At 35.8% G+C, this 27,653-nt stretch overlaps 1 protein-coding gene across 13 annotated transcripts in view; it reads right to left on the bottom strand.

The window, feature by feature from the left end:
* Window positions 1-27,653, bottom strand: part of CDH18 (cadherin 18) — a 444,808-nt gene that overhangs the window by 5,762 nt on the left and 411,393 nt on the right. For 7 of the 13 annotated variants that reach the window (XM_032442474.2, XM_032442475.2, XM_085537830.1 and 4 more), the window contains 3 exons: window positions 18,016-18,137; window positions 13,299-13,416; window positions 1,041-1,292 (listed from right to left, as the gene is read on the bottom strand). In XM_032442474.2, the coding sequence (XP_032298365.1) occupies window positions 1,041-1,292; window positions 13,299-13,416; window positions 18,016-18,137 (492 nt within the window). Of the gene's footprint in view, window positions 1-1,040; window positions 1,293-13,298; window positions 13,417-18,015; window positions 18,138-24,200; window positions 24,291-27,653 lie in introns of all 13 variants that reach the window. The other 6 variants (XM_015854439.3, XM_032442471.2, XM_015854436.3 and 3 more) reach the window with 1 other exon arrangement.

Raw genomic sequence — 27,653 nt, 5'->3', positions numbered from 1 at the left:
ATGAGAAACAAATAACTAAGGCTGTCATTTTTCAGATGCATTGTTAAAAGCTTTCAGAGCTTCATTAAGACTAATATTCAGCATAAACACTTCATTAAAATATACAAGCTTTATTTTTTCTCTTATGAATATTCAATCTTGTGTGATAAAATATTAAAAACCAAATGTATTTCTATACATTTCAAATACATATATATATTTTCTTTTTCCCAGAAGGAAGTTCTTAAGTAAGATGTGATAGGTGCACTTTTAGAAAACGTAGAATCTTCAGAAAATAAATCCTCAATATGTCTTATGTGAGTCACAATTCAATTCCTACTATTTCTTTTCCAGCTCTGTCAGAATGCAGAGAGGCACCTGAATAGATGAGTATTACAGAGATAAGTAACCAGCAAGTTTTGCCTCTGCCACAGAAAGAATATATATATATTAACTAATGCGTAACATTCTAATTGGCCTGAGCAGGAAAAGAAAAAAAAATAAATGTGGAAAGAAAATGCACTTGCAAGGACATTTATCTAATGGAGCCATCGTATTATCTCATGTGTCCCTTGCCCCCAAGGAGTATGTTGTGCATTGCTATCAGCTTATCCCACAAAGGTAATAAATGGCTTTTGTACAGTGCTAATGGTGTGTCTTACAGTGTAATGCATTTCAAAAAGCGTTCTTCATCATCTCTTTTCTATCACTTTTGGTGGGTTTTTTTGCACTGTTCTAGGCATGGAATTAGCCAGTGGTTTTTTGAAATCTTTTCAAATTATAGAAAAAATGATCTGCAGCACTAATTACTTGATAACCCCTGAAAAACTATTTCTAGTGGATTCCAGATATTCATGAATGTGCTTTAAAGGCTTTTTTTTTTTTTTTTTTCTATTAATTTTAGCTGAACCTTTCCCCTCTAATCACAGCTATATGTTTCTAATTACCTCCTACTACCAGGCAGCTTCTAGTTCAAAAACATATCATATTAAACATTTCTGCCCCGTCACATTCAGAGAGCCAGCAGAAGATGGCAGTACTTAATACTGAAAATGACTTACCAAGAAGAATGACAACGCAGAGCAGGATTGCGATTAAAGCTCCTGTGCTCAAGCCAGCTGAGGAGAGGAAAGCTTCAGCATGGCAAGTTCTCACGCGTCCATCTCTCTCACATGCACAAACTCGAACAGTGAGAGTACTGCTGCTGCTGAGAGGGGGCACTCCACCATCAGAAATCAAAATTGGGAGGTAATAGATATCTTGAGTGGTTCGACTGTATCTCCTTCGTCTTGTCAGGATACTGGCTGTGTTATCTACAATATCACAAAAAAGAACAGAATCAGAAGCAAAATGAAAAATATTATTGAATTCAGATTAATATTGGATTTCCCATCCAGCAGAAGCACTGGGCCTTTTAATATTCCACAATCCTAATCTGTGAAAATGCACGACCTAGATTAAAATTGAGTGAATACCATTTCTGGTTAAAAGAGGAAAAAGAAGAAGCAGGAACAAGTAACAAGAAATAAATAAATAAGCTTTATTTAAGTTTGTGCCTTTAAGTCAAAGTGGATTTTGACAAACATTTTGAACTCGGGTTGCAAGTTTTTGAATCATGATATGAATCCTGATATACTGTTGGTTCTATAATAGACACTCACAAATGTGAATACCTGGAATCCTGCAAATCTCTGTTGTGTAATTTTTCCACAACAGGAAGTCCTTTTGATTCTCAAAATAATGTTTAAATGTCTCTACTAAAAGTTAAAATTAAATTTTCATATGTTAAGTTTTGTGACAGATTGTATAGATGAACTTTCAGAAAATATCTGAAAGGACTCCTGCAGCAGGGATATCAGGAAGAAGAGAGAGGTGGAAGGGAAGGGAAAGGGGACTGGCAGAGATTGCAGACACTAGGTATTTTAAACTGATGAAGATATAATGTAAGTAAGGATAGTAGAGAGAAAGTGATGCAAAATTTTGTCACTGTTATGTTTATCTGGCATGTATTACAGTTAGTGAGAATACTTAAGCTTACTACATGCGCACTGCAAGAGCATTTATGAGCACAAATTAGGATGGTAAACTGCCACCCACATTTCTTCAAGTTTAAGAAATGCAAAGAGCATAAAGAGAATTCAGGGGAAGAAATGGTATGATAATATACAGTTATATCTTAATTTCAAACATGTAATATTTCATTTTGGTTTAGCGGCCACCACTTTAAAAGTATGGGTCCTTCAACAAGAGTCTGCAAATAAAGCAAACAAAATTAGTGACTTAGATATTGAAAGCATGAGACGATCCAAAGAGAAATCATGACCAAGAAGCAGGAAGAGAGGCTGGAAGAAAAGAGCTCTCCTCTCATGCCGCTTGCACATGATGTGGATTCCCAATGGTTTTAAAGGTTCTTAAAAAATAGCCAAGAGGTGATAAGTGCAAAAAAATGTTTTCTGGATTTTTCTTCCTATTACAAAACCAAACAAAAATGGACACAGAAAACTTATTTTTCCTTACCACTGTAGATACAGCACTAAATGTGTTTCCCATGAATTATGAAAAAATGAAGCCTGTGGCACTTTGTGAAAATATAGCATGACAACACATCTAGTGTGGCACAGTCACGGGACTGCTTATTTTCTGCACAGGTATTTGAACAGAGGAGTTAGTTTCCATCTACATTGGGTGCAAGGTATACTTTAGTATTTATTTATACTTTATACTTATATACAATTATGCTTCATACCACATCAACTGTCAAGGTCTGTACCAAACTCTAAGGCATTAATTTTAAGTTGCCTCTCCACATTTTATTTTGGTGTATCACCAAGTAATAGTACTGATAATATCTGTTAGTGTAGCCTCAGGCACAATGTCATAATATATTTGGTAACTGCTTTCACTTAAGAAATACGTATGAAGTAGGAATTACCCATGGTCACAAAGGAGCTAGGCTGTTGACCCCAAAACTGCACAATATCAAATTCTCCCGCATTGAACCTGATTAGCTCTCTTCTCCATCTTCCCTAATTCTTGCAAATCTTCAATATGGTGACTATGTTACAAACTCATTAAGTTTTGTTCTCATTTGCAGTTGGAGTAAAATATTATTTCTATTCATTTATCATCTGTTTTCAGTACACCTTATGGTCCTATTCAACTTTGTCATGTCACGACACACTTTTGAGCACTGAAACTTGAGCTTCATGCCCACTTACTCCTTAGAGGCATGGCACCAGCCATATACAGTGTCATTCACACTCATTTCATTTACAAAACCCTATTTAAGCCAAGATAGTATGGACAGATAATTCTGTCACCTGAAACAACCACATACAGCGCAAGACCACCAGACTATGGAAATAAATGATATTTGCAAGTTTATAAAATATCTTTGATACATTCACGTGCAATAATAAAAATATTTTCAATAGTGAGCAGAAGATTTCCAACACAGAGTTGATGAGAAAAAAAGGTAAATTGCTTTTAAAACAGGGTTATGAAAGGGAATCCTGCATAACCAAAAACTTAAGATATGTAGAAATGTGTCTCTTATAAACATTCTGTTAAACTTTAACACTACTCCATATTGCTTAACCTGGTCCTATGAAACCTTATTCAATATGTTCTGATGTTCTCAGTAATGTTGAAATTTTTAATTATCATGTTGCTAAGACATAAATGATTTCCAAATTATTCTCCACCTAGACCAGGGAGTGAATTGTTCTGTTTTATAAATGAGTCAATTGAAGGAAGAAATCAAATTTGATAACACCAAGACGCAGACCGCATTTATTTTATAAAGAAAATTCTTCCCTAAAGCAGAGTGAGAAGTCATCTTCAGTCCATAATTACAGTCTGTGCCCACCCGGAGAGGTCTTGCTTGGCTTTTCTGATTTAATTTTAAAATATGAAGAAAAATCTAATTTAAGAAAATTGAACTAACTTGTTCTTTGGTACAAGTATGTTTTATTTTTTGATTAAATGCTGTACCTGAGCAATCAAACTGACATATTTTAAAGTGCGTCTGAAAAAAAACCACATGATGTTATGGAGCACAGACTGCAGGTAGATCAACTACATGGCCTTTAAATTTTCAGGACATATAATGGTAACATCGGAGAGCAAAGTAAGCTCTTTCAACATATTACTACATAATGTTGCAAAAAAAAAAATTTTTTTTTTAAAATTATTATTATTAATAGTATCTTACCTATTTGCCACCTTCTCCATTTTTATTTTTTTTTTTAATGCCCAGACTGTCAGTCCCAGCTTCCCTAATAGCGCTGGAGGTGTGGATAAAAGTCTTCCACAGTTCAAACAGAATACAAAATGACCTTCAGTTGGTTGGTCTGTCAGCTGCCAAAGCAGTGGCAGATTAGGCTCTGGACACAGCCCAAGAGCAGAAAAAAACAAAACAAAACAACACATAAATTTGTGATTAACAAGGAATTTCAAATGAATGCATATTTTGCATGAAAATAAAGTAACATATTCTTTATACACATGATGCAATGATTACTGCTTCTGCTTTTCTGTATTCAGAAAGAAACTCTTCATTGTCATCTTCCTCATATGTACAAATGACTTTTAAAACATTCTGGTTGTTCAGTATACAATTTATATTTGCTTCCTTCCTTGAAATGCACCTTATTAGCTTATTAGCAGAGTTGCTCCTCTCTATTAAGTCCATGTATTTATTTATTTATTTTAATCTCTGTCATGGTTTCATGGTTTTTAATCAGTATTCCACATCATGAAATCTTGCAGTGCATGGGGAGATAAGAGTTAATGCTGCCGTTCCGATGATTGTCTGTATACTTCTTTGTGAGTTCTGGTCACATGGCCTCATAAGAGAAGAATGAACTAGAATTCCCAGAAGACTTTATTTTACCATTTCTGTTTTCCATTTGGAGGGAAAGATAAAACAGACTGGAAGACTCCCCTCTCTGCTCCCTGGCTGTTTTCACCCATGGCATTAGAGTACTGACTTTGGTTTTGGAAACTTTCATTTTATTTCATTTATTATCTTCAATTCCAATAATATTGTATTACACTGCGTTTTCTGACATTCTGCTACTATATTTAGTAACTTATTTATTACCATTATTATTATTATTTATTTATTTATTTATTTATTTATTTATTCTTAGCTCATTGCTTCCATTATTATTTGTCCAGGCCCATCTCCCTACTTTTTCCCTTCCCCACACCCTTTCCCTGGGCATGGATGGGTCAGTGGGTCCCTTCATCTGCTCATCACAGAAACTAGGCTGAACCACGCTGAACCATGATAATCTTCTGTGCTTTGCAGACAAACAAAACAAGGCTGGGGAGTGAGTGAGATCTCAGAAAAGTGATCACTCACAGTGCCGAATTTCAGCACTCTCCCTGGGATGCTATTGTTTGGGCCAACAGTCTCTCACATAAAACCCAGCCTGAGGCAATCGCGTACACCAGGGAAGGTGTACAGCAGGCACATGAAACATGATGGACATGAGTGCACTCATGGACATGAGTGCACCAGTTTGCCTCGTGGTGAAAAAAAGAAAAGGTGAAGAACCATTTCCTAACCCCCAGCTGCCCCTCCCCTGGCACAGCTCCATGCCGTTCCCTCGGGCCCTGTAGCTGTCACACAGAGCAGAGCTCAGCACTGCCCCTCGCTCCATGTGAGGAGCTGCAGCTGCCGTGAGGGCTCCCCTCAGCTCCTCAGCTCCTCTGCTCTGCGCTGAGCAAACCAGAGGACCGCAATCGCTCCTTGTATGTCGTGTCCACCAGACATATCACTATCTCTGTTGTTTTCTTTTGGATACGCTAATTATTCCAACAGCCCGTGGATCCTCAAGCATCCCTAAACAGCCCTGTGCTACACCCTGCAGCACGTAGTTTCTTTTCATGCTATGGTAATACTGCTCTGTTGGGCTGCAGCTTTCATATTAATTCACAATATCATAAAAAACAAAACAACAACAACAAAAACATAATAATGAAATCTAAGCACCGCTGGGTCCAGAGGAGGTACAAGGACAACTGCTATGCAATGTTTACAGTCAGCCTGTGTTATTATGCTTCATTGCAAGAAAACAATCAATTTTAGCTTTTTTTCCCCCTCCTCAGCACCAGTACTGCTACAATAAAGTCTAGTGGTCACCTAGAATTTTTCCTGGAGTCATTAGAGAGGCACAGCACTCCCATGTGAACATTTTAGGGCACACACTTATCAACAGGAAGAGAAGGCAATTTCAAAAAAGTGGCATTTCTAAGAAGAATTATATTTCAAGCTGCAACAAATGAGAAAATGACAATCATACAACAAGGTTATCCAGAACTAATACCTTAAAAACCTAAGGATGCATTTAAGGACTTAGCTTAAAACTTAATTCCCTAATTCCATGTCCATAAGCTAAGCATTAATATTTACATGTCATGTCACACACTGTAGAAGAAAAAAATTCTCACATCTTATTCTGTTGACTTCAGTAGGTGAAAGCAAGCGTTTTTACCAAGAATAACATTTCATCCCTGCTTAAAGCTTTACATTATTTTTCTTACTCTGTTTACAAGCCCTGAAGACTTTAGTTCAGCTACCTTATCTGTATACACAAAACGATTCTACCAAATTTGTGGAAGCAAATTGTCCTGGGCCTGTACCCAAAGAAGGTCTAATATTCAAATTTGAACAGGAAAGCAAAAACTTCTCCTTCACTCTCCCAGGCTCAAATCTGAAAAAAAGTGAGTAAATCAGTATTACCTTGTAGCTACAAAGGCAATCATGAAAATACAGGCTGAAAAGAAAAGCATCACTAAACTAATATAAAGAAGAAAAATTGAGAATTCCTGAGCAGAAAATGTTTCTGGTAACTAAATAAATACCTTAAATTTTAGCCAAAGTGCACTACCAACTGCATCCTGACATCTAGTCTGATGTTGTAAGCATTCATCTTTTATTAAATTGTTTACATTCTGTATCAAAAACCGTGGGAGGACCCATTGAGAGAGCAAGTAGGAGAACAGCTTTTATGAGAAGGGTCTTGACATCACAGAAAAAACTCCCACAAACTATGAAAGCTAAAGGTAGCCCAGTATGAAGATAAATGTCAATCTTACTGAGAGAATTAACCAACAAACAAACAAAACCAACTTTGTTATATCAACAGAACTCGTTTGAAAGATGAGAGAGAGGATTATGAATTGTGAAATTCTTTTGATATCTGAAAACAGATACGCCAACTACATGGAGCACAAGTATAGGATAGCAGCAATAGTACTAGGATGTGATGAACTACAGATCTGACGATTCTTCTAGGCCTGGAAATAAAGTTATTTTTCTTTACAAATTTAAACTGTGAACTTTGCTCCTGTATGTAGGAGAAGAACCAGGACTTGCTGAAGATGAATGGGCCAGCTGCTAAGGGAAAATTAACAGCAACGTAGAGAAATAATGAATCATCTGCTTCCCTGTGGTGCATGCTGCCCCAGTGCATGACCACTAAGCCTTCTCACATTTGAGCTGTTACTTTGCAAACACAGCAAGTTAGAACATAAGTGGATCTGAGGTTACAGATGGGAAATTCTGCATAGCTGTAAAACAGCAGCTCTTCACACTCTGAAGATATGGCATTTTGTTAAGCCAGACTGCACACTGCAGGCAAGGCTGTTGTTATCACATTCCTCTTTCCATTATCTCTGTCTTTTCATGTTGAGCTTCTGAACAGAGAAAAGACAGAAAGGCAAACGGAAATCTAAGAAGCTGAAATACAATGATAACACCAAGGAAGGTGACTACTGGAGCACTTTAGAGAATACAAAAGTATTTATTATTCACAATTTGAGAATTCCTTTGACATGTTATATATTGCAGGCAGGCACCAGAGAAACAGAAACTTTAAAAAGTTTTGTTAATAGATTAAGACGTTTTAATTTTCAGTTATAAATGTTCTAAGAAGTTGTATTTAATTAAAACCCAAACAAAATACATTGGAATGAGAGACACTTCCAAAGTGAGAACATGCAAGTCGTTTATGAGGGACTATACTGATACCATTTATTTTTCATTTCTTCACTGATAACTCCTTTTTGTTTTTTACTGGTTTCAAAGATGTAAAACACCAGCAGGTAGCAGCACTGAATAGGAGGCATGAAGAACCTGTACACTATGAACTAACTTATCAATTGGGTCAATCTTGGAATCAATTTGTTTTAATCAAAGAAAGATTGAAAATGCTCATAGATCTGAGGAAAAAATAACTTTTTACCACTGTATGTTGACTGCGTGATAACGGCTACCCAGGGTGGCATTCAACCTGTTTATAGAGACAGATTTCTATGGATTGTGCTTGCAGTTACTACCTATAATGCTAATTCGCACTTTCTCAGATGTTATTTGTCTCTTCCGCATCATTCTCCTACAGTTACAGATTCTCTTCATTACAGCTTCTCTTCATTACAGGATGATATTTCATTGAAGGGCGGTATGAATATACATTACTATGGAACCTGAGAGAGAATGTTACATCTTTTATATAAACAAAGAAGAGAATTTCATAAATGTTTTCCATTTCTGTTAGGTACCAAAGAGTAGGGTTTAAATTGACCTTCAGTGCCACTTTAGATGCTCTATAATGGTATGGTGTGACGATCTTCCTAAATAATAGCCATACAAAGTAAATCTGATTCTTTTTTTCACTAAGTTTTGATCATTAACATGGGAAAAACACTAATTAGCATCAGCCATGGTGTATGAATGCATTACAAATTTCATCTTATACAGACACTGTAGAACTCAGCGTGCTCTAGATCTTTCATGTCTGTGGATATTAAATAACTTGTGACCACAATATTACAGAACATTAACAAAAAGGAATTTCCGAAGAGTCAGGATTAGAAAAGCAGTCCACCTTTGATTCAGTTCCAGAACATTCCCCATGACTGCAAAATTTTCCAAAATCCAAATCTTAGAGAAAAGTTGGTATATGGGAAAAACAAAACTGCATTTTTAAAAAATTTTTATTTTTTGAGAAATGAAACCTATGTCCTGAAGAAATAAAAGGAAAGCAGAAAAATTCCTACATATTCTGAGTTGCTCTTCCTTGGAAGTAAGGTAAACTTTGTCTAACTTCAGAGGATAGCGTTCAAAACTTCCAAAGGCAGAAGAATGTACAAATCTTACTGGCAGTGTTGGGTGAGACTGTACAGTCTGCACAAACCCTTTACTGCCCAGTAAATTTACAAGACCCATTGGAGCATCCATTATAGACTGTATATCTTGTGAAAAAAATACCAACAGCAAAACATTGCTTTACAGTGCGTAAAATTCATAAATGCTCTCCCGCACCAAAGTGACCTGTCCTCTGGGGATTCAATCTTTTGCTAACTCCCTTAAAAGTGTGGCATAACTTCTGCTAGAGGTCTCTAGTGGGCAACAAAATAAGCAAGGAAAGAGAATATGTATTTTAAATTCAGGCAGCGAGAGAGACTGTGCACATGTGCATCCATATATTAATAGATAGGAGTATCATAACAGTGAAATATTCTCACATGTATTTTCCATCTAGCTAATGAATTCTGATAAATATATCAGCCATACTTTGACCATCTGGAAAAAAATACTATGATTCTTTCAGGATTAAAAGAAAAAGTGTAATTATTAAATTCATTGCTTTGAAAGGATGCCATTCAGAGGGCAGACTTGAGAGGTGGGTCCTTGTGAACCTCATGAATACCAAGTACAATGTCCTGCACCTGACTCGAGGTGGTCCCAAGCATAAATACAGACTGGGTAGAGAATGGATAAAGAACATCCCTGAGGAGAAGGATTTGGGGGTGTTCACTAATGAAAAATCACAAGGCAGCAGTGTGTGTGAGCAGCCCAGATGGCCAACTGTATCTTGTATCATCAAGAGAAGAATTACCAGTACTGTTGAGGAAAATGGTTCTCCCCCTCTACTCTGCTCTTTTGAGACCCCACATTCAGCTCCAGGGTCCCCGATTTAAGGACACAGACCTGATGGAGTGAGTCCAGAGGAGGACCATATGGATAATCGAAGGGCTGGAGCATCTCTCCTATGAAGAGAGGCTGAGAAATTTGGGATTGTTCAGCCTGTAGAAGAGAACTCTCTGGTGAAACCTTATAGTAGCTTTCCAGTACCTAGAGGGGGAAAGGTCTACAGGGAAGATGAGAAGAGATTCTCTCAGGGAGGGAGCACAGTGTTAGGGCCTAACAGCTTAAGACTAAAGGAGGGTAGATTTATATTGGAAATAATTAAGAAATTCTCAGAAATTCAGGGGGTGGTGAGGCCCTGAAACAGGTTGACCGGAGAAGTTGTAAATATTCAGTTCCTGAAAGTGTTCAAGGCTGGGCTGGTTGGGGATTTGAACACCCTCATGTAGTGGAAGGTATCCCTGCCCATGGCAGAGGAGATAGGTCCCTTCCAACCCAAATGACTGCAGTTTTACAATTCAATGGAACAGTTCTGTTCTGAAGAGGTTCTTTCACCATAATGCCCAGGCAAATTTTAAACTGGACTCGCAGTAGCTGATATTTCTGATGAGGCAAAAACTGTAAATTTAAGGCATTACACAAAACTGATCAGGATTTCAAAATTATCTATTGTAACATAGCGAAAAACAATGTCAGGAGAACATGTACAACAAATAACTCAGATATGTAGCATCCAAACAGTAAGGAAAAAAGCACTTCCAAATGAAATAACAATTTGGCCATTCAGGTTTTAGTAGAAATAGCAACACTTCCCTGGACAGAATAAATTGTAAACAACCTTGTTTTCATTAAAAAGCCATCATAAGTACAATTCTCAAACAAAGAGGCATGTTTCCTGGGTTTGCTTTCTAAAATTGCAGACTTCAGGGAATGATTACAACCTAATGCATTTTCTTTGTATAGCAAAGAAATTTTATAGCTATTCTTGCTTACATGGGTATGGATACTGCATCATATTGCTGGCTGTCCTCTTGCTCACACTCTTAATTTTTTTTTTTTCTCTCTCTGAACTGTCAAAACAAAAAACTTCTGCCAGCATCAAAGAATGTACTATAGCATAAGGTAGTCAGCAGGGAAAAAATATCATATTTTGTCTTCTCTATATTTTTCCTTTAAAATGAATATCATCAACACCATCAGAATCCAGAAGGTGATCCAATCAATTCTTAGGTTCGGACAGACTGCATAGTTGATATAGTCCTAAATCCTCCTCTAAGGGTTTTAATTTCTGTATTTTGTGGGTATGTACTCAAGGACTGGAGCTTTAAAACTGTGAATTTTTAATGACCAAAGGCTCAAGCTCAAGAGAGATAACCTTACCTAGTCATACAATCAATTGTATGGAATGACAGTTTAATATCTACTAATCTGAATCATGCATATGTTGACATGACACATGTATGTAGGGATAAATTAGGAAATGTTATGCTTGTGTAGCTTTTCTAGATTTCAGTGAAAGTGCATGGATGTGTTAAAATGTAAGGATCTAATTTACTGCCATAGAGTCTTTTGATCTTGTAGCTGTACTGATAATGGAGTAGAATTGAACATTCATGCAATAATGCATGGCAGCTCAAAGTCAGAGCAGTATTCAGTTGTTTAGGGTTGTGAAAAGTAAGGAAAGAAAAAGTCTCCTGAGATTTCTGTGAAATTAATCCTTTGTCCTGAAAAATAAAAAGAGGAAATTCAAAAAAGTCTGCAAGAGAAATACAGCTTTGCATTCACAGATAAAGCTATTGCTGACCACCACATTCAATGCAATGTTGAGCTTTTGTTTTTCAGCATTTTGCAAAACACTGAAAACTCTCTTAAGGCAATTGTTGGCAAATTTCTATAGAAACAAAACAAAACAAAATCCTAGAATCCCAACCATAGTTGGATTACTAAATCCAGAAATAAAGTAGCAAACTTGACAAACATCAGAAATATTTCTGCCCATTATTTCTCAGCTATTTCCTGGAATACAAAATAACAGATATCCAGTTTCTGCGTAGAGATAGGGACACGTGTGAATGGAAAATAACTGGTTATTGTGAATGTACTCTAAAATTTAACTTAAATTTTACAGTTTTCTGTTTTTTTCCCAAGTTAAATTTCTTGTTATGAAAGCTAAAATATCTTTGTATTAAAGTTTATGCAAATTGGAAACTGTATTACTGGAGTTTCTGTTTGTCTCATAGTTTTATGTGAAATGTTACAAGAAATGCATACTTACTCTTCATCTCCATAGGTGAAACAAAACCCAATTTTCTAAGATTGAAGTATTTCCTTTTCTGTGCTAAGAACAGTTTAACACTGGAACAGATTCTAAGGAAGATTATTAAGTCTCTCTTTCTTCAAAATATCTTTGAGGAACAGTTTCATTTGTACAGTGATGAAGCTAATGTTTCTCAGTCATTATAGATGTGCAGTGACTATAGGATCTCAGGGAGGATCCCATGGTACTACTGCAAAAATACAACTACGATAAAGCCAACTACCATATATTTTCACACACAGATATGAACAAAAGCACACAATACGTTCTTACACCAAAAAGATCCAGAGGAAAGCAACAAACAAACATTTAAAGTTCACCTTCATTTTCAACAGAGTGTAAAATGGAAACAATTACATAAATAGCATGGTTGATTTTCTCTTGTGCTTATTTTATTTTATTTTATTTTATTTTATTTTATTTTATTTTATTTTATTTTATTTTATTTTATTTTATTTTATTTTATTTTATTTTATTTATTGAAAGGCTAGATGGTTCTTTGATGCAAGAAACATTCAGAAAAACTCAGCCAAGTGACTCTGAAGGCAACTATTAGGTGCACCCACTGTGCACCTCAAAAGTACTCTTTGCATTTTTTAGACACGTCTTATTAGGAAGAATATGAAGGAAGACTATGACTCAAGAAGCACTGAAAGAACTACTCTTGGTATCATATCCACAAATGCAAGCAGAATTTCAACTTTTCATTCACCTTAAATTCTTAGTTCCTCCCTTAAGGAAGGCAATAAACTCACTCATTACTACCTACCCAGAAGCAGATAAAAATGTCAACACCTTTTTAATTAATCCTTTCTTAAATCATTTGTGAATATTTGAACAACAAATGCTAAAATGTTTAAAGGAAATAAATAGAATATCTGATTATTCATGGTTTGCAGTATGCTGTATACACCATGCCCTTGATATTAACCAGTTTGATGATGACATACTAATTTTCCCCTTCTGTCAAGAAATGCATGGAAATTACTCTATCATCTGTTAAATGATACATTCCAGACAAAACAGAGATCCATGTTGTACAGAATTGTGTGTTTGTTTTACCTTCATTATCCCTTAGAGTAAAGTTGGGATTCAAAGAAAGCCCTTCATCAAGAGAAAAATGGAATCTGGCCCCATTTGCAGAGTTGTCTTTGTCAGTTGCAGTGATGGTCTGAATTACCTGAAATAAAAATTAACAATGAATGTGCTGAAATTTAAACTTGACCCCAATATTACCTGACCTTAGTAGAATGTTCAAATTTTGCTTATTTTAATTTTCTACTTGACTGCTGCTAAATTCAGCAGATGATATGACTGGGTCATTAGCTTGTTTCTTCTAGCATGAAATGTTTTAGGAGCTAGATAAATGCATCTGAAGTATCTACAGTTCCCAACATCCAGGTATGGTACAGGCAAAAACCCTGGTGTGGAGATTTTTATCATCTGTGTTACTTCCTACTGACCTTCAGAGTTATACTTTTGCCTAGGGTTTCATTTCTATAAAGCCTAAACTCAGGCTGAAGCTGAATTGTCTGCCCAGTGCACCATCTTGCCTGACATCTTAACAATGAGTTGTACTTCAGTACTAGCTTAGAAAAAGAATATTTTAAGGAAAATGGTGAGCTCTGTTTAAAATTCTGGATAAGAATCAGTTATAAAATTGTCAGACAACAGAAAATAAAAAAAACAGCTGCCACTCCTGGGCATAGTTTGGTTTGCCCCAAAGGATCAGAATTAGATGTAGCAACTAAGTACAGGAGAGGCATTTTTGAAAGGTAAGACCTTTACCTTCAAAAGCCCTGATGATTTTTAAAATTTACTTTCAACTAAAACTGAGCTAAGCTTTTGGAATCTGTGACCAAGCAATATTTCTAACTCTGCTTTCATTTTCATGCTGGGTCTGGAAGCTCAAGTGATAAAGTAGAATTTAATAAAAGTTGTTCTTGTGATATATCCAGTGAAGCCCACATAGAGTGCTGTACGGAGCTGATAGATATCCTGAGGGAAATGTAAAAGGGGGAGGGAGAAGGGCTCTTTTCATGACAATTTTTCTGTTCAGTGTTCAGCTGCAGTCTGTCTGGACTGAACCTGAAGCATAAACAGTGTGGGCTCCAGAGGGTTGATCTATTTTGAAATGAAAAGGCAGCACGCAGTTCTCTACCTTCACTCATGTACAAGAAGCAAAACAAATACATTTTAAAGCCAATAGACTACAATAATTATTCTGCTAAATGCATACAAGATAGTATATTCTACAGATTATGCTAGCTTTAAACAATTAACAATACTGCTGATAACTGCTGAGAATATTTTTTATTGTACTTCTTTACTGACCTGTAGCAGAACAGGATCACATTGAAATGTCTATAATCACGAAGTTTGCCAAAGACATGACAATACAGGTAAAAATGTTTAGTAAAAGCTAGTTGTTTTCTACTGAATGTTGATAATATGCATATAAAATTCTAATAATTGCCATGTAAAAACAGACATATTTATTTATCCAAGATACATATCTTAAATGTTCAAAAGTTATGAGCAAAGCAAGACAAAAACAGGAGTTAATGTAAGTATATTTTCAAGACAATCAGTTTCCATTATTACTCAAATACCAAAAATACAGTTAAATGCAATTCACAGCTGCAATTAACTCAGACCAGAACTTAAAAAATGTGAATTGTTAAATATTGCTCATATATCATACATGCTCATACGTAATCATCAGTGAATGATATGTCACTTAGCTATGTGCTTTCAGATCTTATTTGATGGCCTACTAGATGAACATTTGTTCTGTTGTCCTCTCTTAAATAAAATGTTCCAGGATAGTTTGCTGAACTTGGCTTCAAGAGTATATCGTTTTACAACAAATATACTTTTGATCAAGACCTCACTACCACTAGACTAAAATTAATCAATAAGATACATTAAAACTCAACATTCTACCTACTTTCTTACATGTGGAAATTTGACTATCCTCTGAATGCACCAACCTATATAAAAAGTACAGCATCAAATGGTATAGAAACCATGCTTTTCCAAGTGGAAAGTGGACACTGTGTGTGTAATGGAACAGGTCAAAAGAGCATCAGAACAATTCTGGGGCCATGGTCTTTCAGAATAAGCTTTTCCTTTTCCAAGGAAAGGATTTTGAAGACAGTCTTTTAGAGGTGAAGAACAAAAATGTGCATCTATTTGACATCCAAATGTACACCTAGCCCTTCTCTAATTAATAGGCCAACTAATTATTAGTCTACTGACAGATGTTAATATGAACCTCATCAGAGCTGCTGATTAAAATAAAAATGTGGACAGAGAAACTCAGCTTCTGTAATATCTATCTCTGTGATAGAACTGAAGAGATTAAATGGAAAGGCTGTGCTATTTTTTTAAAGGTAAGAGTTGTCCAGAAGAAAAAGAATTTCATTAATGAAGGAGAACTAACCGAAAAGGATATAAAGCAGCTATTTGGTCCAGCTCAGATGCTTTTCAGAACTGAATCAATAAACAAGTAAATATACATACAGCCAATTTACAGCAGCAGTATGTCTTGCCAGCTACGGTTCACTTCCTTTGACTATCAGAAATAACAGTGTCCAGGATAAGGTAGCTCTTCTTGGCAGCACAACATTTATACACATTAATTCCGAAAAATGTTGTGTATGTGTGCACATGTGTTTGTGTGTTACTTACAGTGACAGTGTCAGGGAAATTACATTTCATTACTACCATAATTTTTCCATTATTCTTTTGAAATACACCCAGAAATAATGTTATTTTTTGTCATCAATGTGACTAGTAGACCTATGAGACATTTAAACAACCTCATGCTCTGTCACGACAAGCAGTGAACTTGGAAACATTCAGAAAAATGTAAACATTTCACTCCTGCAATTTCCATAACAAAGCATTTGAACTTTTTTAAAACCACTATTTGCTCTCATTTTCTTAAAATTAATAAAACGAGCCCAGTTCTAAACAAAGGAAGATTTCTTTTGTAATGGTACTTGATGGAAGATTCAAAAGTTTCATTCTCCTTCATTGGCTGTATTTAACAACCATACAGAAAATGAGTGTATTTCTAGGACTCAGGGTTCTCCAACTCCATATTTCATCTAAGATCAAATCACGACTGCTTCATTTACATTAATATGTAATATCTATTATGCTTCATCTGGAAGCTGTTGAAGATACAGAATTTACAGTCCGAGTAAGTGACTATTAATGGAGAAAAAACCTATCACTTCAGTGTGGAAATTATCATCTTCTCAAAAACATTTTTGAGATTCTTTTTGGGAGGTCCACTGAAGTACAATTTCTTAAAGTATTAATATTATAACATTATAATGTTGTTATTATTATTTTGGAAAATAAATAAATAGAGCCTTGGAGAGAAAAAAAAAATAAAAATCGGGAGATCGATTCTGTCTCTGATTTCTCTCTGTAGATACCTCTCCTGAAAATAAATAGGCAAAAACAAAAAGTCTGGCAATTACAAATAACCAGTTTATTTTGCACATAATAAATTCAAACCAGACGTGCTAGGACAAATGTCCTTAATGGCAACTTATCTCCTTAGAATTCCTGAAGAAGGAACAAGGACTCATACACTACAGGGCAGAGCTGCAGCCCAGCCTCAAGCATCAGACAAGTAGGTGTGCCTGGCACTGTCTGACAGAATTTGTTCTTTAGTGATATTTTGTACTACTCATTCTTACCAGATGATGGATAATTCAGAATAAATACTGTCTTTGTAGTGATTCAAACCATTCATCTCGACACATTTTCTAGCACACGGAAAGTTGTCTTATTCTGCAATCTTTGTTTATTTGCTCTGCTTTAATATTTGCTATTCATTGACTTTTCTTTATTTTCCTCTTAGAATAGAGAGTAAAATCTTCTGAGCATGAGCCAGGTACTTTTGGTTTTTTTTTGTTGTTGTTTTTATGTGTTTTGTTGTTGTTTTTCTTAATATCCCAGGGACATCACAATCTCTTCTGAAGCCTAGTTGTATACTGAATATAAAAATCAAAGTATGTCTCATATGGGTATGATGCAAGTTCACAATTCCAATCTATAACCTGTGTAATAATGCATTACTGACATGAATATCTGTGTAACAACTCTCTACGCAAAAAGGTACTTCTGTAAACAAGCAAACAAACAAACAAGCTTGGTAAAGTTGTCAAACCATGGACCACAGTGAAATCCATCAACCATGGACCAGTAGCTGGAAAATAATTGTTTTTCAGTCTGAATTGCAACCTTCCCTCTGCTCATAGTTTTGGAAGAGTTGTTCAGCATGTTTTCTTTAAAGATACTTCACAGATAGGTTCACCCTCATTTGACTTTCCATCTGAATACTTCTGAGCAATCAAACATACAGAAAGTGAGGACAGCAGTGATGTTAGTCATTCCACTGAGTTATATTTGAAACCTTTCTCCCACATGGTACTTGGTGAGAGCTGTTAAATCTGCTTCATCCATTTGTTACAGGATAGTGGCTTTTCCAATTCCATATGACAAGATTAAGGTTTCTGTAATGTATTTTCTTGAAATAACAAGAAAAACACCTTGAATTCATTTCCAGTCTTCTCCCTTTAGTCTAATACAGTTAAAATACAAACTAATACATTTAAAAATTTGAGTCAAATGTGAAATATGAAAATGAAATCAGAAGGAAATATGGCATGTGACCAAAATAAACTTTTAACATATGTAGCATTAACAAATAAAGTAATTCTTCATTCTCAGTGAGAAAAAGATAACTGAGAGTTACCTGACCAGGCTTTGCATTCTCACAGACTACTATGTCATACTCTCTGGCGAGCTCTGGAGGGTTGTCATTAACATCCAGGATTCTAATGCCAACTGGAACATGGCTCACTAGCCCAGGATTGTCTGAAAAATACACAGAGAGTATTTATATATAGTCAATATTTATATGATTAATTGCATAATATATATAATTTTCAATATTATGCAGCAATATATTCAATATTATGCAATACTGAACGTTATGTAGATATTATTTTACAAAAATGAATCATTTTATATATGTAATATTCAATATTCAGTGACATCCTCAATTAAAACATGATTTGTCAAGACAACTGGATGAGAACTAGATACAGTTGCAAAACTTTAGACAGTAAGATCATGAAAGATGACATTTACTGAGCTTCATTAATTGTTTTGGAAAAAAAAAAAAAGAGTAGAAAGCATAGTGTAAGTCTTAAGTTACAGTTACGTCATAGCAATAAAAATACAAGATACTCTGAAAATGGAGTAGGAGAAGGCTGTTGGTGCTACTGCATGCTGTCAAACTCTATGCAAGAAACGACTGATTATTTTTCAATTAACATCCAAGTGTCACATTAAGACCTTATATATTTTTCTTAGTCCCTCAGTGAGTTTAGGAACTAGGAAGACAGCTCCATAACTGCTGTTTATTTTATGATGTTGGTCCAGGACATCAGAGGTGGATGTTGGCGGTGTGGCAGCAGAGGCAGAACCTTCCCACCAATATTCCATTACATTTTGTTGTCATGTGGCAGATGACAGTACCATAGGAGGTAGTCCGACAAAATGGCATCAGACATGAAAGTATGGATGAAGCAAGAATGTACCACTAAATTCCTCCATGCAGAAATAATTGCACCCACTGATATTCATTGATACTTAATGTTTATGTAGACCAAACAGTGCATGTAAGAAGAGTGAGGCAGTGGGTTTCAGCAATGTGAAATAGAAGACACATTCCAGATGACCATGCACAGCTGTCATACCACGAAATGAACAGTGTTCCCACCAGCTTATCCATGCACATTGGTGGATTACAGTTAGGGAATTGTCTATGGAGCTGGTTTCAGTGTATGGAAATGATGGTGATAACATTAGAATATTACAGTGTTTGTGTCAAGTGGGTCCCATGAATGCTCACACAGGAACAAAAACAACACTGTATGCAAGACTGTCAGGATCTATTGAACAGTACCAAATGAAAGGTGACAGTATAGTGGATCACATCATTACCAGTGATGAGACACGATGTCACCACTATGAGCTAGAGTCAAAATGGCAGTGCATGGAGTGGTGACATGAATTTCCCACCAAAGAATTTCAAAATGCTGCCGCCAGCAGGTAAAGTGATGTGCACTGTTCTTTTGGATAGGAAGTGGTGATCCTTCTGGATTATTTGGAAAGCAGACAAATGATCAACTCTGATCACTATGTAAAAATGCTGTTTAACCTGAAGGCTCAAAATTCCAGAGTCAGGACAAGAGGAAAACAACTCTTCTCTTGCAACATGATAACACCAGGTCCCGTAACAGTTTGAAGACCATGGAAAACAATGTCAGTTTTGGTTGGGCTGTCCTATCATGAAGTGGACATATCAGCTGGGAAACAGTAGGCCACCCCTGCTGGTGCAGATCTTTATGAATGTGGCAAGCAGTCTCTTGTTCATTGCTGGCAAAAATTCACAGCTAATGGTGGTGACTGTTGAAAAATAGTGGTTTGTAGCTGAGAATTTGCTCTATCAAACAGTGTTATTGCACTCTTTACAGCAGTTGCATTCTCCATGGAAATAAATAGGAGGCATTACTTTCAGAGTTATGTATGTGAAATTCAGAAATAATACAGAAATAGTAGTACACAGGTATACACGAACCACTCCCAAGCCTGATGCAAACATTCTCACATGTCATCATGTTGTTGTAACACAAAGCAGTCTGTGAGACTTGTGTTGTTTTCTTGTGAAAATCCACCATCAGTGACAATGAATAGAAAATGTTTAAATGATAATGCCTTATTTGATCTATAGTTGTTTGAGAGTTCGCCTTCAAAAAGAGAACATTTGAAAAAGGAAAATATTTTTTTTCAATGAAAATACACTTTCTGTGTTAAGATGGGGAAAAAAATACAAGTCTTAATCCATCATTCTTTTGTTCTTACTACTATGTACCAAGACACTTATATTTGATTAGAAGAATTATATATTGAGAACATTTTAAAATTAGGGGCAATGTATCTTCCCAAGTCTGAGTAAGTATCCATCTTGCAGATAACAAACTTAATTTTGTTTTTCACCAATGAAATTAAACTACCAGTAGAAAAAAAGCGAAAGCAATCATTCACACACAACAAAGTAGAAGAATGGGGTCTTACAGTTTTTTTTCTTTTAATGTGCATGTTTTATTTTTAATTGTGTGTGTTCATGTGAAGGAAAAAGAAGCAGAAACATTAAGTATCTAAAGTTCACCTGTCCTGGTTATTTCTATCTGTATTTATCCACATTATGTTTCCATCAAAAAAGGGTCATTTGTAAAATGCCTCAGATTTTTCATGCCTTTGAGGGCATTTGCTCTGAATCCTAAAGATCATTCATTAGCTTAGACATTTAGATTCAAAACCACCAGTAATGTAGCCTCCTGCTGAAAGAATATTTGAGAACATTGGAGTTTATTTTGACAAAGTGAGAGATATATCCTTCTGTGTTTTCATCTGGGATATTAGTCAAAGAGCCTGGGGTTTTTTTTCTTTTGTTTTCCAGATTTTTTCATATTCTCTTTTTGATTAATATGACTGTTTGCATGATGATTTTCATTCACTTTTGGAAATTAGTCATCCACTCCCATGAAAAGGGAATAGGAGGGAAATCAAAATGATAAACAGAAAAGGAAGACTTAATTTAGATAAGATAGGAAGCTCATTGTCATTCCCAATTAACATTAATATTAAAAGTTAGAAGAATACATTCAGAAGAGCTATAGACACAAATTCCTTTTTCTTGCTGTGAATGTTCAGTTGCAAACTTAGGAATATGTATAAAATACAGTACTTAAGTAGACTAGTTAAGTAGACTAGAGGAGTGTATGAATGCTGTAAATATAGAAAGGGAAAGTGAAGAACTGTTGGCTGTTTTCTATGCAGCTGGATGAAAGAAACCATCCATCTCAAATTATGGGAGAAAGAAAAGCAGCCTTCATTCCAGAACTCCATTTGCACTTTGAGAATTAACTTAAAAGATCTTTGGTCCTTCATTGTTGGTAGACTTTAAGATTGTGCAGAACAACATGGTACAAAGCAATAAAGATGGAATAGTTCTTAATGTTCACTAACATATAATTTACAAAATATTTTAGGTAGCTTGTTCTGCAAATGCAAACAGACAAACAAATTACAAAAATCCTGTAGTAGGATCTGTATATCTGTAGGTTATGAAAATATCCTTGTTCTTGAGCCTAGAATGCTCTAACTCACATTCTGTGAGGTATAAAATCACAGAATTAAAGAATCACTAAGGTTGGAAAAAAAAACTCTAGAGTCATGTAGTCTGACTGTCAACCCATTACCAACGCTCCCAGTAACACACATCCCCAAATACCAAATCTCTTGAAAACCTCCAATGATGGCAGCTTCACCACCGCCCTGAGCTGTTTTTTCCAATGTATTATTACTTTCCAAGATTTATTTTTTTTTTTTTCCTAATACAACCTGAATCTCCTCTGATGCAACTTAATGTCATTTCCTCTCATCCTCTCACTGATAACTGAGATATGAGGTTGATCTCAACTGTGCTACAATAGCCTTTCAGGTAGTTGTGGGGAGCTATAATGTCTTCCCTGTGCCTCCTCTTCTCCAGAATAATTTCAGGCTTATGAATTAGAAAGAGTCATAAATTACGAGGTAGACAAAGGAAGAGTACACAAAAGAATAGTACATAGATCAAAGCCAGATATTATAGTAAAGGGTTAAGGAAGAATCCATTTGGGAGTGGTTTCATAAGATACAGAGATGAAGATTTTAATGTTAGAAAAAAGCCTGAAGATTTTGCCAAAAGACAGAAGGATTTGTGACAACTAGATAATCATAGAATCTTAGCTGAAAGGGACCTCTGCAGGTCATTGGTCTAGTCCTCAGTTCAAAGCAATGCCATCTTCAAAGCTAGAAGAGGGCATAATACATCTAAGAGAAAGGGAGAAAGCAATCAGGAAAAGCACGGGGCAAAAGGTAACAGAGACAGAGAACTGTTCTGTTGCTCTGGCATGTTTGGAATATTTACTGAGAAAAGAAAATCAAATGTTTTAGTCCAGTGTGTGCCTGGACAAATTCTTTTGTTTCAATACAGCAGATCAGAACCCTTTCCCAATCCTAAACCATGTCCTCTTGTATACCTGTCACTACTTCCCAATGCATCTTTCTTCCAGTCTGTTGATCTTGCATTACTTTCACCGAGATTTTGCAGAGATTCAGAGAGATGTGTTTTTTTTTTTTAATTTTATTTTTTAATTTTGGGTTTTTTTCTGTTTGTTTATTTATTTATTTATGGTACTGTTTTGCAGCACAAGGATTTCCTATTTATCTTACCAGTTCAAAAGAGTACAGGGAATTACTGGCTTCTTTCTGGAAGCAGTTACCTTATAGGATCTTTGACCATTGCAGGCAAATTTCCATACTGACAGCCTTCTTATTACAAAATGCTAATATAGAAAGTATTAACACCACCTTCCAAAATGGTCTTGAAGTTTGTCAGATTGTGTATACTACATCAGTGTGTATGCAAGATGATAACACAGCTTATAAGGGAGAGAGGGAATAAGAACAGATTAACAAGGTCCTTATAAGTAGTTTGTATTTTGGTTTGTATTATTACAAAATATTTATTTTATTACAAAATAAACATAAACTACAGTCTTTTGCAGGTGTGCAGCTCACCTGCAATCCCCAAAACACTCTGATAACTGATCCCTTTTATATTAATTAGTCAAATGCATTGCAGTAATTTTGCAGATTTCCAGTTTTGAGATAATCTGTGCTGACGTATACTTCAGTCCTGTGTATTATAAAACAACCAGATACATTCTGTATCCTATTAGCATTATGCCTCAAGAGAAGCTTTTTCAGCGTGAATGCTCACTGTTTTAAGGGATAAGTGAAGCAGAAATATTGTTCCGATTCACCTACATTAGGAGCTTGCTTTCTTATGCTTGAGATTTTTCCCAGTATAAGCAGTTCTTCTGCCAGAATAGTAAACATTTGTAAAGTAGTCAGTTTCATTGAGTATCAGTGCTGCAGCCAGGCAGTCCTCTCTGAAGTTGTAGAATTTCTTATCAACAGCCAATCTAGATGCCTAAATCTTCTCCCCAGTTAATCTGTGTGGAGAAACTTAAGAAAACCCGTTCAAGAAGAAAGTTTATTTTTATGAAGATAAATTCAATTTGAGTGACATTAACAGTTCTGATGTCAATAATCTTGTGTTCTTATTTATTATGGTATGTGTGTGTGTGTGTGTGTGTGTGTAAAGCTACAATGGTATAGTTTAGCACTTATTATAAAAGTTGAGTGAATAATTGAACATAGAATAAGCCTGAACTATAGTAACAGAGCGAAGAACTTTGAAAAAAATTTTTAAAAAGATAAATAAATAAATAAAATCCACCTTCTCATGACGTAGCACGACAATTTTCACCTAATTTAGGTTTATAATGAATGTATATGCCTTTTCATGATTAGTATTATATATCACTCTTATCACAGCAAAAGCATTTTTTTTTCTTTTCTCATTTTCCCAGCTTTTCAAGACCTTATGATGCTAACAAATATTTGGGAAGTTCAAACATCTATCTTTTCTGGTACTTTTTAAAGAGAAGTAGAAGGCACAAATCTCACCTACCAATTCTGAATAGTTCTGACAGAATATAGATCTAGAATGGATGAAACATATCACAGAAGCAGAAGTAAAATAATAAAAGGATTCTTTATATGTGAGAGGAATATTTAAAAAAAAAAAAAAAAAAAAGGTTAAGTCAGGGTGGTGGCAGCAGTAGAAGTAGTAAAAGAAGCAATATCTTTACTAATAGCACTGCAGCAGACTTAAACATTCACTACTCTCAGTCTGGCTACTCCCTCTGCTTTAATTCGAGCAAAACTCTTCAGCTCATTGACAATTCTAATGCTTACCTCCTGAGTAGATCAGGGCACCACAAACTGCACTGGTTCTGTGGCCAGCAGTGAGTCCATCTCGGGATTCTGGTAGTGCTTTGCAAAGCCCTGAAGGGGAAAATGTCACGTGATCCCAAAGACTGTCTCTTCTTCAGAGACCCCCTTGGTAGCTACCATCACCAGGAGCACCACATTTATCATAGTCCAGGGAAGCAGGTAAATGAACTGTTAAATGCAAACCCAAGTGGAACAACAAGGGAGGTTAGGAAGAGCCATAACCCTATACCATATTCAGATGACATGGTATGAATATCGCAGTTATACCTTTCCCCTAAGAAGCAGAGAAGAATAAAATCCATCTTGCCTAAGATGCAATGACTAAACCAAGATAAACAGAGAAATAAGCACTGATCTTGGCATTAGAGGAATCGCTTAATGAGCAGGATGGAGAACTAGCTGCATCAAGACAATGTTTTTTATAAAGAGTTTTGTGTCAGCTTTACTTATTGCATGAGAATGCAATGGCAGATTTTGCTACAGATAAGATTATTATAATTTCATGGTCCATTGACAGGGGGCTTACCAAGACTGGAAATAAACTGTGTCACTGGATAGTGTGGACAAAGTGCTAGTATTGTGTCTAGATCTTGCCATTAAAAAGATGTCAGATACTCAGTTTGTCACTACTTCATCAGCAAAATAGTCTTCAAACACAGATCTTGAATTTTTAAAAATCTGTTTTAATCTGGTTTTCATTTCAGGGAAAAGTAAGAAACATTTTGTGGCAGATTCTGTTTCTTGGAAAAATAAAAAATGTCACTGCTATCAGTACCACAACTTATTCTGTAACTGAAATAGCTGTCAGAATGGAAGTGAAGTAAAAACAAAGAATGAGTTGATTTTTTTTCTTGATTCAGGGGGAATTTGTGGGAGGTGCTGGCCTCAAGGTAGCACTGTAAGGTCTGACTCTATAACATATCTATAATCACAAATGCAGCTAAATAATATATAATGAAAATTTGTCTTTACTGATGTCAAACTAAACATGTTCTCTTCATCAGAGAGTAAACTGTTAAATGCAAACCCAAGTGGAACAACAAGGGAGGTTAGGAAGAGCCATACGCTATACCATATTCAGATGACATGGTATGAATATCCCAGTTATACCTTTCCCCAAATAAACAGAGGAGAATCAAATCCATCTTTCTATTATTTATACTTAATATTTATACACACTTCACCTTGCCAAAAAAAAAAAAAAAAAAAAAAAAAGTCAAGAAAAAAGTATGGACCAAAATTCACTCTAAAAAATTCTGTATTCATTGTAAGGAAAAATTCATTTTGAAGAAACCCAAAGACACAAAGCTGGCAAGAAACTCACTGGTATTAAAAAGAATCATTCTGCTGTCCACTAGAGATAGAAGGTTAGGAGATTACAGCACTGTAACAACGTTTCGCTCTGATTTATATTACTTTCTGTTAGACCTTGAAAAGGATTCAATTTATTTTTAATTTTTTTATTCTTTTTTTAACGCAAAGTATTAAAATTATTCTTGGTTATGGGAAAATGGCAAAGTGAGAAAATAAAATGTCATCAATTCTTGCTCTTTTCTAATTCTCTCAGTGCTGTGTGCCAGGAAGATATTACTCCATAGACTCATTTCCTTCAGGCAAAGCATATGTTGTTTTCATGTGTTTCAAAACAGAAAGAAAGAAAGAAAGAAAAAAAAAATTTTTTTTTTTTTTTTTGGATTTTGGCTTTACTTCTTGTAATATAAATCCATTCACCTTTAAATAACATTAACAGATCTATTCTTTTTGTTTAACACTTGTCCTTCATCTTCCATTATCACTCTCCATATGACTGTTAAAATCATGTGAATGCAAGATCTAGAAGCTGTTTTTGCCTACATAGAAGATATTGGACATGCTTAGTTTAGCTGTTAGAATTAACACCTAACAGGAGCTTCCTGATGCAGTCTGTCTTGCAGTATTTCCAAGTAGAAATTTATACTGAAAGATGCTCTTGATTTCTTTCTCAAATCAAGCCATTTTATGATTCCCTCAACTGTCAGTTTTTGTTCCCATAGCTACTAAGTGTTCTTCTTGAGCCCTAAGTCTTCAGGAATATTGCTATTTGTTCTGTTTGCATCACTGCTTTGAAAACAAACTTTGAAGTACATGTTTACTTTGCCTTGGAAGTGGTTGTGATCTGGGACTTTGCTGTTGCTTTTAATGTCAGTACTATTTCCTAGAGTACAACCTTAACTGAATTGCTCACAACTGTTTTTACAATAATCTTCTTTTGGGATGCATCAGTATTTTGAAGTCAGGGAATCACAGAACCATAGATTGATTTGAAGATCTAGTTCCAATCACTTTGTCATAGGCAGGGAAGCTTTCCATTAGATCACAGCCCCATCCAGCTTGGGCTCAAATGCCTCTAGGGATGGGACATCCACAGCTTCACTGGGTCATTTTTTCCAGTGGCTCATCACCTTCTGAGAAAAGAATTCCTTTACAATATCTGACTTAAATCTCCATTTAGTTCAATGCCATTCCCCCTTGTCCTATCACTGTCAGACCATGTAAAAAAGTTGCTCTCCCTCCTGTTTACAAACTCTGTTCAGGTATTGGAAGGCCTTCTCTTCTCCAGTCTGAACAAGTCCAACTCCCTCAACCTTTGTTCATAGGAGAGATGTTCCAGCCCTCTGATTATATTCGTGCTCTCTTCTGGATGCACTCCAACGCTCCATTTCTTTGTGTTGGGGACTCCAGGCCTGGATGCAATACTACATATGGGACCTCATGAGGGCAGAGTAGAGGGGAATAATCACCTCCCTCACCTGGCCACATACCTTTTGACACAGCCCAGGATACAGTTGGCTTTCCAGGCTGCAAGTGCACACGCTACTGGGTCACATCAAGCTTTTTGTTCAACAGAACCTCTAAGTCATTCTCTCCAGAGCTGCTCCCAATGAGTTCTTCTCACAGTCTGCTCTCAGCTCACAGAGGCCCACTTCTCAAGCTTGTCTAGATGACTTTTGATGGCATTCCTTCCTTCTAATATATCAACTGCGCTACTCATCTTAGTGTCATCTGCAGGCTTGCTGAGTGGTTGTTCTTTTTCATCTACTAATTCTACATGCAGTTCTCATAGAATCACAGAATGACTCTGGAGATCAGCTCACCCTACTTCCCTTCTCAAGGCAGAGTCAACCAATGTGCATTGCTCATGACCATATCCAGCTGGTTTTTGAATATCTCCAAGAACACAGAATCTACAATCTCACTTGGCAACTTGTTCACTTGTTTGACATATCTTGCAGTAAATTTTATTATTAATATTATTAAGTGGGATTTCCTTTATTTCAGTTTGTGCCCTTTACTTTGACATTCCACTTGGTACATCAGAGATGAGTTTTTACTCACCTTCTTTAATTACCCCATCAGGTGTTTAAACATACTAGT

Source organism: Coturnix japonica, chromosome 2 (genome assembly GCF_054131305.1).
Source record: "Coturnix japonica strain WE chromosome 2, WE-NBRP24, whole genome shotgun sequence".
NCBI classification, from domain to species: domain Eukaryota; kingdom Metazoa; phylum Chordata; class Aves; order Galliformes; family Phasianidae; genus Coturnix; species Coturnix japonica.
This window is presented reverse-complemented; position numbering and strand designations above follow the sequence as displayed.